At 47.1% G+C, this 14529-nt stretch overlaps 1 protein-coding gene across 1 annotated transcript; it reads left to right on the top strand.

Moving 5' to 3' along the window:
- Positions 1-43: 43 nt before the first annotated feature.
- Plagl2 (PLAG1 like zinc finger 2) lies at positions 44-12875 on the top strand. Its single transcript, XM_005086068.4, has 3 exons — positions 44-167; positions 5236-5608; positions 8700-12875. The coding sequence occupies exons 2-3, from the start codon at positions 5349-5351 to the stop codon at positions 9928-9930; spliced, it is 1491 nt and encodes a 496-aa protein (XP_005086125.1). The 5' UTR covers positions 44-167; positions 5236-5348; the 3' UTR covers positions 9931-12875.
- The last annotated feature ends 1654 nt before the right edge of the window (positions 12876-14529 follow it).

Below are 14529 nucleotides of genomic sequence, written 5' to 3'. Positions count from 1 at the left end.
GGGACCATAGAGAGCCCGCGGCACCGCCCCCTCCACGACCCGAGCGCCCGCTCGCGCGGCTCCCACAATGCACCGCACAATGGCCCGACCGCCGCCACTACCGGGGCCTGAGCGGGCCTGGCGGAGCCCGAGCGCGGCCCGGCCCGCAGCGCGGGGTCCCGAGCGCAGTGAGTGCCGGCGAGGGTCCTGGGGGATGGCGGGGAGCGGGGCGGGAGGCCGTCGCGCTGTGCCCACACGCCCGGCACTCGGAGCGGTGGCGCCCCTCACCTCGGGCCGCTCAGCGCGGTCGCCCACACCCCTGACTGGGGGCCCCCTCTGCGCCAGTCGGGCCCCGGATAGGCCCCGTGGTGACGAAAACGCTCCCGGGACCTCAGACCTGAGCCCGGGGGACCGGAACAAGTCCTTCAGGCTCCTTCCATTACGTAGACCTGGAGACTCAGCCCTGAGGGTCCCCCACTGTCGACCCCCCGCCCCAGACTCCTTGGAGACCCAGATAACACGCTGCTGACCTTCCTCGGGATCGCGGTCTGGGGGCCATAGATAAGCTGCACCTGCTCCCTCCCTCGGACACGCCTACCCCGACCCACATAACCCCCTTTCCTGCTCCAAATAGTACTCTCTTTGCTCTTTCGTTTTCCCGACTTTCATAAACTTACTTTGAGGCTTCTCTCCAATACCTCGGTCCGAAGAACCCCAAATAAGGTCCTACCTGTAGTTGCCTCCCCAGGGACCATATTGAGGAAACTTCAGACATTTTCCCATCGGGAGGGGCCCATTTCTAGACCCTCTTGAAATTGAGAGAACTCACTTGTGTCTTCAGGCCCCCGGAACCTCTTTTGATCTTTAGAATCCCCATCTCTTTCTCGTGTGGTCTCTTAGAGACCCAAATAACGTGTTCGTGATTCTTTACCGTGCATACTTGCTCTTTGCGTTTCTGAGACCCTATCTAGACTTAGTTCTGAATTCTCATCCTTTCTCCCCACCCTCCCAGCCCCACCTTCCAATGGCAGGGAGAATTTAACATTTCACACCGCAAAGCGGGCTGATCCAGCAGACTGTTTTCTTACCACTCTAGCTCCGTGCTGTGGTCCACCTTGGGACAGAAGGGGAAAGGGCCCTGGCTACTGCGGAGTTGGTTTTCACCTGCTAGCATACCCTGACTCCTGGCTTGTGTGTTTTTCCACCTGTCAGCCTGGGACTGTGATAAGTCTGGCCTTGGTTTCTTACCCTCTCCTCCCAAGGAAAGGTGGCTGAGTTGTGTGTGTGTGTGTGTGTGTGTGTGTGCTCGCGCGCGCGCGTGTGTGTGCGTGCAGGGGGGGAAGGGGGTTGTAGGTGAAAATGAGGCCTGAGTTGCAGCCATTTGCTCAAGGCCTCCCCAGGGGTGGGAGGCAGCAGGAATCTGAGGAAATAGGGAATCAAAGGGACTCCAAAGAGACCCGTCTACACTGACAGAACAACTAGCAGCCCGAGAGTAAATCCTGCCCCTGTTAATCCTGTTTGATGTTTCTTGGAATGATGCAAGTCATTGAGACTCTCCGGCCTCCCTGTAATTTAATTCTCCCACCATTCCGGAGTGTTGTGTGTGCGCTGGTCTCTGGAAGTGGGCAGCTATTCCCAACCCTCCTTCCCTTCTTGCTGTTTTCCAGCCAACTAGTGTGCCTTTGAATTTGTTTCTGTTGTCCAGGTCAAGGCCTGCTTTGTTTTCCCTTCTAACACTATTTATAATTTCCCAGTTGCTATTTTAAGTTCTTTTGTGGGAAGATTCCACCTCCAAGAACCTTTCTGGGTGTGTTTCCTCCTAGGCAGGTGTTGAATTGAGTTCTTCAGATCCCCAAGTAGCTCTTGGGCAGGAGGGATGAAAGCTATTTTAGGGCAGTCACTGAAGTGGAGCTGTTAATCCTCTGTGGGTCTCTTTAGTTAAGAACACTCAGAGATTAACCCTTTCCTTGCTGCAGAGACTGCTGGCTAGTTCAACGTTATTTGATGGGGAGAGTTGAGAAAACTAGATTGGCAACAGGAGGTGGGAATTCAAAATTCAATATAAAGTCTAGGATAATAACTTTCTTTTGCTGGGCACTTTGAGTAGGCCAAACCCAATGCTGAGCTTTTTTCATACCTGACTAAAATAATCCATACAACCAGACTGTGAGGTAAGTATTTTTAGCTTTACAGATGAGGAAACAGGCTAATAATGGAGAAAGAACGCAGTTTCTATAGAGATGATGTAACACCATAAAAACTATAGTTTCATCAGAGGGCAGCCTACATCACAGCACTACAGAAGACAGACCAGAGCTTCCAAAGGCCATACAGAGTATTGAGCAAGCATTCTTACTTTGGGTATGGAGCTTTAATAATAGAAGAGGGTGTGATAAAGTGGCCATCCAGGCAAGAGAAAACTTTGTCCCAGGAGATGTGCTGGAGGAAGGTAAAGGGCTTGTGCTGAGGGTTAACAGTGAGGGAAAAGAGGAAGGCTGAGTTCTGAGATGTTGGGAAGGGAAGGAAACTGACTTTGAGGCATGAGAAGTAACACTAGGAGGGAGAGAAAAGTTGTACTTGGCATTGCTGAAGAATGGCAGCAGTCGTGTGGCCCTCATGGGCTTCATGTGTTCACATTTTGGGTCACTCCCAAGAGCGCCTTTTCACTTCATCCTCTAGAAAACAATTGCAAGTTAAGAGAATGAGTCTCTTTCAGAAGATGAGGAGAAATGAAGTAACCTGTCTGTGATTTCACAGCCCGTGAGTGGTGGCCCTTCTGATAGCAAGTCCAAGGTTCTTCCCGTGCTGCCTCCCCCTTCAGATCAGATGCCAGAAGAATCTTGGGCTGAAAATACACTGACTTACACCAGTAACTGGGAGGGATTGTGTTTGTTTTATGGAAACAGGTTCTGTCAGCTTCTCCATAGCTACGGTTAGAGTGTGAGACCAGAAGAACAGCTTTGAAAGAGAAGCAAAATTCTTTCAGTTTTGACAAGAAGTCTGAAGGAATAGGTCTGATTGTATGAATCAAACCCAGGAATTTTTCTGCATCAGAGGAGTATGCAGACAGAGGACACAGAAAAGTGAGACTAGATCTTCAAAAGATTCCTAGGTAACACCAGCAGCTGTGACTGCCTAGCAGCCTGGTGGCCCCTGGTTGTAGATCAGGATCTTGCAGAGCTTTTTTAGAGGCCTAGGGAAGTGGGATCAAGGTGGTGGCCTTTTTCTTCTAATGCCATAACCTCATTAAAGCTGATCAAGTTGAGCACATGGCTCCCACCTTGCTCCTTTGGTTCTAACTGAATAGCTAGCCTGTTTCCTAGAATCCCATTACTCACTCTTTCAGTACCAGCAAGCTAAACTGCTGTGTCTTGTTTGTGCATGTTCAACAGAACAGATGAGGTGGACGTGTGGGAGGTGGGGATGTACCATTCTCTTTCTGAGTTTGTGCGGAATTTCCAGAGCTACGCTCCCCCTCACATCAGCCAGAGTGATGTGACTTGCTTTCTTCTAACTGCCATTCCCAACTTCCAAAGGCCAAGATGCATGATTTAGATATAAAGTTGGAGCATAATTTGACTTTGAAGGTACGGGAAATTCTCTCTAAACTAGACATGCATACTTGGAGCTCCTCTATCCAGTTCCAGGTTACATAGTAATCGCTGGTATTATAAACAGGTAATTCCACCCTTGCGCACGAGGGGGGAATTTGAACAATGAAAGGCAGCCATTGGAGGCCTTTGAGGTGTACAGAGAACAACCAGATAAGCAGGATAACTCTAGTGAGTCTAGTTTTCAGTATTTCTTGTCCTTTCCAGTACATGATTAGTACAAAATACTGCTACTTTTGTGCAGATGATTCTAGGCAAATCCCCATTTGTAATGGGGAAATGTTTGTCATATTACATTACAATGTTTCTTCAACAAAAGGAATAGTTCCTGAACAGGATGTAGCTCATGTTATGATGAGCAAAGCTCTCTGGGGCATGAACCCGCTGATACTATCATCTCGTTCATGGCCAGTCTGTTGGATGAATGCTCTCTGTAAGCGGCAGGTGCTAATTAGCTGAGCAAGCATTCCATGGTCCATAGCTAGTTTGTGCAGTTGAAACTCCCCAGATTCTTATAGCCACTCCCCTGATACACCATCACTGCTCTCTTTACAAGGAAAATCCTCATGACTGAATTTTGGGATAGTCTCTGAATTGATGTCAAGAAGGGGTCAATTTACTGTTGCTTTGTATTCCTCTTTACTACTCTTTACCAACAAGGGGAAGGGTCAGATTTCAAGCTTTGGCTCCTTTCTCTGGAGGGTGGCAAACCCTGTTTAAACTAGAACTTCTGGGTATAAGTTAAACCCCTGAGAATTTACTCATCTAAAAGGAAGTTGCAATTCCTTCTCTAGATGTTAGGTATATGGGAATGAAAGAAATACAGAAAGTTCCCTCAAAGGATCTTCAGGTGGAGAAGACTTAGGTTCAAATCAAGAATGTTATCTGTCCTAGTAGAGAATTGCATGTGTATCCTCTGAGTTGGTAGGATGAACCACTCACCATAGCACTTTGGGGTTTTGTTGTTTAAAAGAAAACAACAAAAAAAACATGGCTTTGGTAAAGATGGAGCTGGAGAACAAAAGACACAGAAAGGTAGTAGAGATTAGGGTGGGACCAAGTTTAGGGAACATTCTTGGAGGCTACTGTTGCTCCTCCAGAAGGAACCTCCTGACGTCAGTGCTCTGTTAAGAACAAATGTGGCACAGACCCTGCCTCTTGGGTATGAATTTCCTATGAAAGGATTCTTACTCTCTGTTGCCTTTTGGATATTTTATTGTTCCTTAGTACCTCTGGTGAGGGGAATAATAGAAAGAGGGTGGAGAGGAGGAGGAAAGCTATCTAAGCTTTGTGGGAAGGATGTAAAAATGAAGAGAAAGTTTAGTGTTTTGATCTTTATTTCCTCAACTACCTTATCTCTTCTAACCTAGAGTTACTCGTAATAACCCTGGATGAGCACTGGTTAGCACCCAGCACTCATGGAAGCTTTATACTCATGGCTGCATTGACCTCCAAAACATTATGAGTTTGGAGGTTGTGTCTGTTTTGTAAATAAGGAAGCAGGTCAGGGAAGCAAGTGCTTATTTGAAAGTCACACCACTTCTAAGTGGGAGGAGAGGGCTGGGAATATGCTTGGGAGTTGTCTGCTAGCAGAGCCTATGTGCTCTTGGAATGGGGCTTCCTAACACCGGGTGTTCTGTTTCAGGTGAAGAGACTGTTTTCTGAAGGCTGCGTTGGAAGCTGTGACTGAGCAGAGAGCCCATGTGAACTGATGGGGAGGCTTTCTGAATAACATGGCCCTCTGCCATTAGCCTTGCCATGACCACATTTTTCACCAGCGTCCCTCCCTGGATTCAAGATGCAAAGCAGGAGGAGGAAGTGGGCTGGAAACTAGTTCCCAGGCCTCGGGCCCGGGAGGCAGAGAGTCAAGTGAAGTGCCAATGTGAAATCTCGGGGACACCTTTCTCAAATGGGGAGAAGCTAAGACCTCATAGCCTTCCCCATCCGGAGCAGAGACCGTATAGCTGCCCTCAGCTGCACTGTGGCAAGGCTTTTGCCTCCAAGTACAAGCTGTATAGGTAGGTGACACTCCCATACCTCTTTTAGCCCCCAGCTTCTCAGAGGTCAGAACCAGAGGCTCAGCTGAGTGTGGGATCTTTTGCTTTTGGTAGCAAAAGAGTGAAAGGTGAAGTTGTCTTGTAAATGTACTCTGAACTCTAACCATTTGAAGTCACTCACTAAGTAATAATAGTGTGTGGCTAGGCATGGTGGCACATGCCATTAATTCTAGCACTTACAAGGCTGAAGCAGAAAAATCACGCAAGTTCAAAGCCATCTTGGGCTACAGAGTGAGACTTTCAAAACAAACCACCCAGGGCCCATTGAGCTGACTAAGTGGGTAGGAATGCTTGCTGCCAAGACTGACAACCTGAGTTCAGTCTCTGGGACCCACATAGTGGAAGGAGAGAACTGATTTCTGCAAGCTGTCTGTAGCCTCTAAACACATACATGTACGCACAAAATAAATGTAACAAAAATTATTTTCATTGGGCAGTGGTGGCACATGCACTTGGGAGACAGAGGTAGGTGGGTCTCTGTGAGTTCAAGACTAGAGCTAGTTCTAGGATAGCCAAGGCTACACAAAGGAACCCTGTATTGAACCCCCCCAACCAAAAAATACTTTTTTAAACAGCATGCAAACAAAATTAGTGTTTGTCTATTTTAAAACAGGAGTTAGCTTAGAATTCTAAAAATTCCTGCCTCATGAAAAATGGTGATATTTTTATTGAGGCAGTAGAATCTGGTGAGTTATCTTATAAAGCAGCTATGAACAAATTAGACTTAACTTTCTTTTCAGCACTTTCTCCATTTCTGTCAGGCAAATTATCAGAATCTTAACCAGAAGTTAGAAATTGGTTTTAGAAATTTAGAAAGAAAGAATGGTCTAATCTGTCCATTCTAACACTGGGGCTCTCGTGACTTAGCCAGGATCACAGAGTGTTAGTCCCGCATTGCTGCTGCTTCTGACTCAGCCTGCTAATCAGATGACTGCTTCTGTCTCTGTAGAGTCCCTGCTGCTCTGTGGGTCAGCTCCTTTCCTGAAATTTGTAAGCCCTTACTTAAAGTGAAAGAGAATGTGAAAGTCCTTGTTATAGCAGATAAGAGCAGCTCTGTTAGGGAAAGGACCTGATGAGAGCCATCTGTATTCACTTGATCCCCTGCCTTTCCAGTAAAGGAACCATGAACTTGCCTGAACAAATGAGGTAGGCTAACCTGGTGCATCCAGCCATTCATCTGTCTATTTATTAATCTCCTGCTATGTACCAAACATTGTACATTGCTAGACAGAATAATGAGCAAGGATGGGGATGCTAACTATTGTTTGTTTTTTTATACCAAAGTAAAAACTTTGAGTATCCTTTCTCAATAGTGGAGACAGACAGCAAACCCGTAAATACAATGAGATGACCACAGAAAGCCCCAGTTCCTTATCTGGAAAACAGTTGGTAGGAAGGAACCAAGATAGACATCAGGGGTTGTGTGGAGGCCAGGATTGCCCTCAGGACAGTTGTGTGGAATTAGGAATGTGTTGATTCCTGTGCTTCTATAGTCAGGGATATCCTCTTGGACTTTCTTTTGGTAGTCTGAGTACCAGGGGGAAGCTGATAGAAAAATCCGGGTCCAAGAGGCAATAGCCCTGACAGAGTTTCTGAACTTCTTTAGCCCTTGGTATTCTATCTGTGAAATGAAGGAAACAGGCTAAGTCCTTCACCACTGCCTCTAATGTGCCACCCTTTCAAGAGGTTGATGATAGCTCCCATAAACATGAATACACAAGGTGATTCTCTGTATTGAAAAGGTTGTGGGGTACTAGACACAGCTATGATGTGCTTGCTAGCTCAAGAGGGTCAGTGTTTAAATACAGCCTTTGCTATTGACTGACTGATGGGTGAGGCTACCTGGTGTTTCCAGAACGATGTTAATGACACCTCACCCACAGTTTGGCAAATGGCAGGTCTTAAAGTCTTGGTGAGTTGATTCTGAATATATATGGAACTATGGATCCAGTTTCTTGTTTTTGGGCTGTTTTCCAATCAGACAGGAGCATGTGAACTAAGGGACAGTGAGGAACTAAGCAATTGAAATGATACAAATGGGCCTGCGGAGAAAAAGGAATTGTCCTCATACTCATCACAGCTATATCTCTCCCAAAGGCAGCTGGTGGGATTAATTTCTTGTGAATCTTTGAGACATTCAAATGTGTATTCTCCTTTTGGTTTGGTTTTCTTTTCTTTCTTTTGGTTTCAAAGGGGGTTGTATTACGTGCACTGCTGAACTTCCGTTTTTTGACTTGTTCTTGTATATCTTGGGAACTTGTTCCAGATCAGGAAGTTTACATACATTACATATTTCATTTTCCCCTTTAGTATAACATTAAAAAATTAAATGTAAACTTTTGAAGAGGAAATCACTCATATGACTCAATTCAGGAGGTATTAAAAGGCTTACAATGAAAGTTCTCCATCAAGTCCATTTATAAATGGTCCAATTTTTGGCTTTTCCCCTCAGACTCCCATTGATACCTGGTTCTTATTTGCAGGCACATACAAGCAAATATACATTATTTCTTATGTAGCAAACACCATTGTTTGTGTACTATTGCTTTTTCTTTCTTTCTTTTTTAATTTCTTTTGAGACAGGATCTCTCTGTGTAGCCTTGGCTATCCTAGAACTCGCTCTGTAGCCCAGGCTGACCTTAAACTCACAGAGATCCACCTGCCTCTGCCTCCCAAGTGCTAGGATTAAAGGCATGCACCACTGTTCCCCCTCCCCCAACACTTTTTCCTCTTAATGTCTCTAAGAAGCTTATTCCTTGAAGGTACATCTAAAGCTCACCTTTTAAATACTAGAGTTATACTATAGACTTAGCCATTGTGTAACCGGTTCCCTATTAGTAAATTCAGATTGTTCATGGTTTTTTTGGTACTAAAACTAATGTTTCCAAGAATGACAATACGTATATGATTTTGTATGATTATGATATTCTGTTGCATTGCTTTATTAAAGTTTCTATATGTAGTTTCCTGTTCATAGACATCTGGTTGTCTAGTTAGCCCTTTTGAACCTCCCTCTCTCAGCTTTCTCCCCATCTTCCATCCCTACCTGTAGGCACATGGCCACTCACTCAGCCCAGAAACCCCACCAGTGCATGTACTGTGACAAGATGTTTCACCGAAAGGACCATCTGCGGAACCACTTGCAGACCCATGACCCCAACAAGGAGGCCCTCCACTGCTCTGAATGTGGTAAGAATTACAATACAAAGCTGGGTTACCGTCGCCACCTGGCCATGCATGCTGCCAGTAGTGGTGATCTCAGCTGCAAGGTGTGCCTGCAGACCTTTGAGAGTACCCAGGCCCTATTGGAGCATCTGAAGGCTCACTCACGCCGGGTAGCAGGAGGTGCCAAAGAGAAGAAGCACCCCTGTGACCACTGTGACCGGCGGTTCTATACACGGAAGGATGTTCGAAGGCACCTAGTGGTGCATACTGGTCGTAAAGACTTCCTTTGCCAGTACTGTGCCCAGAGGTTTGGCCGCAAGGATCACCTGACACGCCATGTCAAGAAGAGCCACTCACAGGAGCTGCTCAAGATCAAGACAGAGCCAGTGGATATGTTAGGCTTACTCAGCTGCAGCTCCACGGTCAGTGTAAAGGAAGAGCTGAGCCCTGTGCTCTGCATGGCCTCTAGGGACGTGATGGGGGCCAAGGCCTTCCCTGGCATGTTGCCCATGGGTATGTATGGTGCCCATATCCCTACCATGCCCAGTGCGGGCGTGCCACACTCCCTGGTGCACAACACGCTGCCCATGGGTATGAGTTACCCTCTGGAATCTTCTCCTATCTCCTCCTCAGCTCAGCTCCCTCCAAAATACCAGCTTGGATCTACCTCATACTTGCCTGACAAACTGCCCAAAGTGGAGGTGGATACTTTTCTGGCAGAGCTTCCTGGAAGTCTGTCTCTCTCATCGGCTGAACCCCAGCCCGCCTCACCTCAGCCGGCGGCAGCTGCAGCCCTCCTAGATGAAGCCCTGCTCACCAAGAGTCCCGCCAACCTCTCTGAGGCCCTCTGCGCTGCTAATGTGGACTTCTCTCACTTACTGGGCTTTCTTCCACTCAACCTACCCCCATGTAACCCGCCAGGGGCCACAGGAGGCTTGGTTATGGGCTACTCCCAAGCTGAGGCACAGCCTCTGCTCACCACTCTGCAAGCTCAGCCTCAAGATCCCCCTGGAGCTGGGGGACCCCTGAACTTTGGGCCTCTGCACTCCTTGCCTCCTGTCTTCACCTCTGGCCTGAGTACCACCACCCTGCCTCGTTTCCATCAAGCATTCCAGTAGCCCCCATGGAGGTCCCCCATTCTGTCTTTTGGTTCTGCAAGGGAACCTAAGTACCTACCCCGTCCACCTCCCCCATGAAGGCAGCTGAGCTTTCAGAGCTGGGTTCAAAAAGAAAATTCCAGTGTCTATATGGAGCACTTGGTTTAGGGGTTCAGGCTCCAGGATCAATTTAGAAGGATCCTTGAACCCAGCCCCGTGAACAGTCTATCATAGGACTTTCAGGTATTTTTACTTTTATTTTTTGTCTGAACTGGGAGCTATTTTTAGCCCTCTGCCTCTCCACAGCATCAGACCCACCTTCAGTCTGGAGAAGGAGAAGCCTCTTGGAGACAGAGGGTTTCATCTTGTATGACCTCGAGAGAAATAGCTTAAGAAGCCCGCCTTCTGGTCCCAACCTGCAGACCCTCCAAGCAGTTGGTTGTTGAGTCCCTGCTGTGGAAGGTCACTTGACTATTACCTGCTTCCAGCTACCAGGCAGGAAAGAGGGCCTCTATTCTCAGCAATCCCATCCCTACTCCTAGCAGCTCCATTTCAGTCAGTGTTGTCCAGCAACGGTACCGTTTACACATTCTCCTCAAACACACCATTTCACCTCCCTCGCCACACTGTTAGCCTTAGAGTAATTGCAGTGAACACTGTTTACACACCGTGAATCCATTCCCACCAGTCCATTTCAGTTGCCACCAGCCTGAACCACTCGGTACCTGGTGTTAACTGGAGCCCTGTTTACAAGGCGGAGTCGGGTCTTGCTGACTTCTCTTCACTTGAGGTCATATTTTTCCCCCGTGGGGAAATAAACTGACTTTGGACTGCTTCAGTTTCTGCCATCTTCCATGACTGCTTCTCTTCCTGCCTTCCATGGCAGTGTCCACAGGAGATAGGCAAGAAGATTGGAGCAGCTTTCTTACAGGTCTGCAATTTGGTTTTCTCCAAGTACATCATGACACCTTCGTCCTCCTGAACTGGAGAGGGGAAGAAATGAAAGGCATCCCACATCCACCATTTCCCCAATCCCTAGCCCTCCCCTGGACATCATGAGCTGTTGTTATTTGTCTTGGAAGAAGGGGTTCTGGGCTCTGGGCTGGATAGCAGAGAAGAGGGAATGCGCCCTTGTTTGCTTCTCTCCTGCTTGTCCTTTCTCTAGGACATAATGGAACTGTCAGAGGAGTTTCTAGAAGGTTGGGATTGGGCAGATAGTTGAGTCATAATCTATCAATCATTGTTGCCTCTCATACCAAAATGTTCTTACCTACAGTGTCCCTTCTCCTTCCCTGCTTTGCAGTCCCCATGGACTCTGGGCACTGTACATTGTCTTTTTTGTTCTCTGTTGAGGACCTTCCACCTGTCATGGTCCCCTCAGTTGCCCCTAGTATCTAGCAATGTTTCTTACAAGAAGTTAGTTCTGCTAACGTGGGGCTCCCTGCCACAAACAGCACAGCCCTCGCCCAGAAGCAGCCGAATCCCTAATCCCATTTCATCTCGGTTCTGTATGGGCTTTCCCCATGCATGGAAGGGAGGCGGCTCGGGGACCACCACTGTGGAACCTTTTGAGACACCTCTCTGATTCAGAAACACACTTCTACCTCTTTACTGTTAACTCCTACAGATGTAGCCAGCAGCCAAGGCACTTCTGTCAGTGGTGCCTTTTGCTGGCTTCTCCACTAGGGTTTCAGGACAGACTACCTAGGAACTGCCTCAGTCTCCCACCAGTTCTTCCCTGCCTCCCTGCCGCCTCCCTTCTGCCTAGATTTACTTCAATTTATCATTGGGAACTGTGCAGGCCCAAGACCTGGACTCCTGCTTTAGCCTAGGCCAGTACTCCTTGTTTGAGGTGAAAGCCTTCAGATTTAACTCCCTGGCCCTTGTTTGGAAGCAATGTGGAGTGAATAAGATATTTTGATTTAAGCAAGGTAGCTTGGAATACCTTTAAAAAAAACTGGATATAAGTATGTCTGATAGGACTGGAATCAGACTAGGTGATTTACTTCTAAAGATTAGTTTCAGTGAGTCCCAGGGACTAATTAAGGTGTATTTTTAAAAGCGTCTACCTTGGTGCGCAACCATCTCCTGCATGCTATGCATGTTGTTGGGACTCGTATTACAGGAAATGGCATGTGAGAATCCAAGTGGAACTTGCAGCTGCCATTGTCCTTGTGTTTGGTCTTCACTAGACCCAGGCCCCTTTTTCCCTTTGCCTGCCACCTCCCTGTTGCCTCATTTTCAGAAGCCAGTAGCCCCCAGCCACACAGAATAGTGCGCTGGGCTGTTTGAGATTTGTCCTCCTGAGCTTGTCCCTCCCTTGGTGCTCAGAGGACGGCAGAGCACCTATTGTTAATCTTGTCACTGGGGCCTTCTTCCCACTTCCAACCTTTTCTCAGTCTCCTTACTCTAAGGAATTTCCTGTCACTGTGAACTTTGCTGGTTATCTGCCTTTGCTTTTTTGGACCACAAACCACCCTGCAGTTACTTAAACCTTTCCCCAACCTACCACCCCAAAGAGCCTTTTTGGCCAGTTGTTAAAAATGATAAGAATAATTTATCCTTTACTTGGTGCCCAAACTCATTTACGTACCCCTTATGAGGCCAAGAGAGCCAGAGGGGCATCTGCCCAGGGCAGGAGCCGTGACATGTGGCACAGACCAATCAGGGACCAGAAAAGAATGATGTCCCCTTTCCTTGCCACATACTCTAGCCTGTGCTGACTGCACAGGGGACAAGTGCCCCTCAGCCTGCACAGCAGCCTGTCAGAGGTGAGGCCTGTCCTGGGGCCAGGGACTAGCATGCCCAGGGGTCGGCTCAGAGGATCCTAGCACCATCTTCAACAGGTGGGAGGCAGGGAAGGGCGCATCAGTGCGTCTCTGCCCGACTTTACATGGTGTTTTGTTAATGCAAATCTGGGAAGCAGGTGTGATTACTTTTTGTTCATAGATATCTCCCTAAACCTCCCTTAGTAGCTTTTAAGTTTTCCCTTCCCTATTTGGTAGCTATTTCCCTCACCCCTTCTTCATGATTTAAAAAAAAAAAACAGGTTGTATTATACAGGATCAATATTTTGCTTTTTAACAAGGATATTTATGTAATAAGAAACTTTGCCTTAGGCAGGTGTTGGCCAGAAAAGTCCAGATTTCTCTGGGTCCTCATCCTGGCCTCTCCTGGAGCTCTGAACCTGCTGTGGAAGGAAGTGGCTGTGACTTGGACCGCTGGAGAGTGGAGTCTGGTGTGGAGAGGGTGTTCACTGTGTAATCTTGGACTGTGTGGAGTTGTTCCTGGCAACTTGCTTCAGGTGTTGCCTGGTGTCAGCTGCCAGTTCTCACATGCGCAACCTCTGCATGTCTGGCACTAGAATTCCTGACCGCTACTTCACACCCTCTCTCGCTCCCAGTTGGTTAAAGCTTTGTAGCTACTCTTTCTTAATGCCAGATTATTTAAAGAAAGAAAATTACAAGACAAAAACCTTCTAGCACTTTGTAAACACAGTGAATAACCTCTTGGAGTATTTTTGGCTTTATATAAAACAAGGTTTTTAATTGTAAAATATAAGTGCCATTAGAAAATGCACAGGGCATATCTTTGTTAAAGTAGATTTTTCAATGTTTTACAGAATTAATTTTCAAAAAAAGTTTTTATAATGAAGTTGTTTATTAAAAACTTCTGAATGATGTGCTTTGAGGTTTCGAACTTGTTTATTGGGGACGGGTTGGAGTGAGCCTGAAATTGTGAAGAATGGAAATCTCCAGGCAACTTTAGCATCCAAGGTGATGCTGGTGAGGGTAGGGCAAACAGTCTTAACTGAATGTCTTTGAGGTAAGTGGCTTCATTGTATCAACTAGTATTGGGTGTGAGGGTCAGAAAACCCACATCAAATGGGCTTTAAACACTGAAGTAACTGAAAATGTCAGGTAGTTCACTCTTCCATTTGTTTTGATGTAGAGGCTCGAACACTTACAATTTCAGCATTCCTAATTCTCTTCCCTCGCTGTGATTGTCCCCTGCCCGACAAAGGCAACCTTTGGTATCCTGTAGTGGATGGTGATTCTAGATGTCTTCATGAAGTTCTGACAGGAAGAGAACCCTTTTTAGGCTCCCCAAGGTGCACACATTTTGACAGTTAGGACCCAGCCTTACACACCTGTGCTCAAACACTGTTTCCATAGTGCTTCCAGGCTGCTGTGCCTCCCAAGTGCTGCGATTAAAGGCATGCGCCACCACTGTCCGTCCGCTGCTTGGCCTGTCTTTTAACAGATTGTCATGCCATCCCAGGCCCCACCTCTTGCACTGAGATTTTCCTACCTAGGGGATTAGAGCCATTGTTCAAAGCCAAGCAGTTATTTGGAGTCTATGGGGGCAGGAAGAATCAATGTGTAGGTGTTTGATACACAAAGGCAGAGTATCCACTGTCTACCCCAGTGGATCAGAACCCCAGCTAGGACCCCAAGGGATTCAGTCTAGCAGAGGTCAAGGGCAGCAGTTCAGGGGTTCTCAACCTTTGCGTTGAAAAACCCTTTCACAGGTATCCCATATCAGATACCCTGTATGTCAGATATTTACATTACAATTCATACAGTAGCAAATTACAGGTATGAAGTCGCAACGAAAATA

The sequence above is a fragment of the Mesocricetus auratus genome, unplaced genomic scaffold (assembly GCF_017639785.1).
Source record: "Mesocricetus auratus isolate SY011 unplaced genomic scaffold, BCM_Maur_2.0 Super-Scaffold_100004, whole genome shotgun sequence".
Lineage (NCBI taxonomy): Eukaryota > Metazoa > Chordata > Mammalia > Rodentia > Cricetidae > Mesocricetus > Mesocricetus auratus.
This window is presented reverse-complemented; position numbering and strand designations above follow the sequence as displayed.

Excerpts from the sequence above, each read along its gene's own strand:
- Plagl2 (XM_005086068.4), top strand. The coding sequence starts at position 5,349 with ATGACCACATTTTTCACCAGCGTCCCTCCCTGGATTCAAGATGCAAAG. Across the intron at positions 5,609-8,699 it reads TCCAAGTACAAGCTGTATAG|GCACATGGCCACTCACTCAG; the intron begins GTAGGTGACACT and ends CCCTACCTGTAG.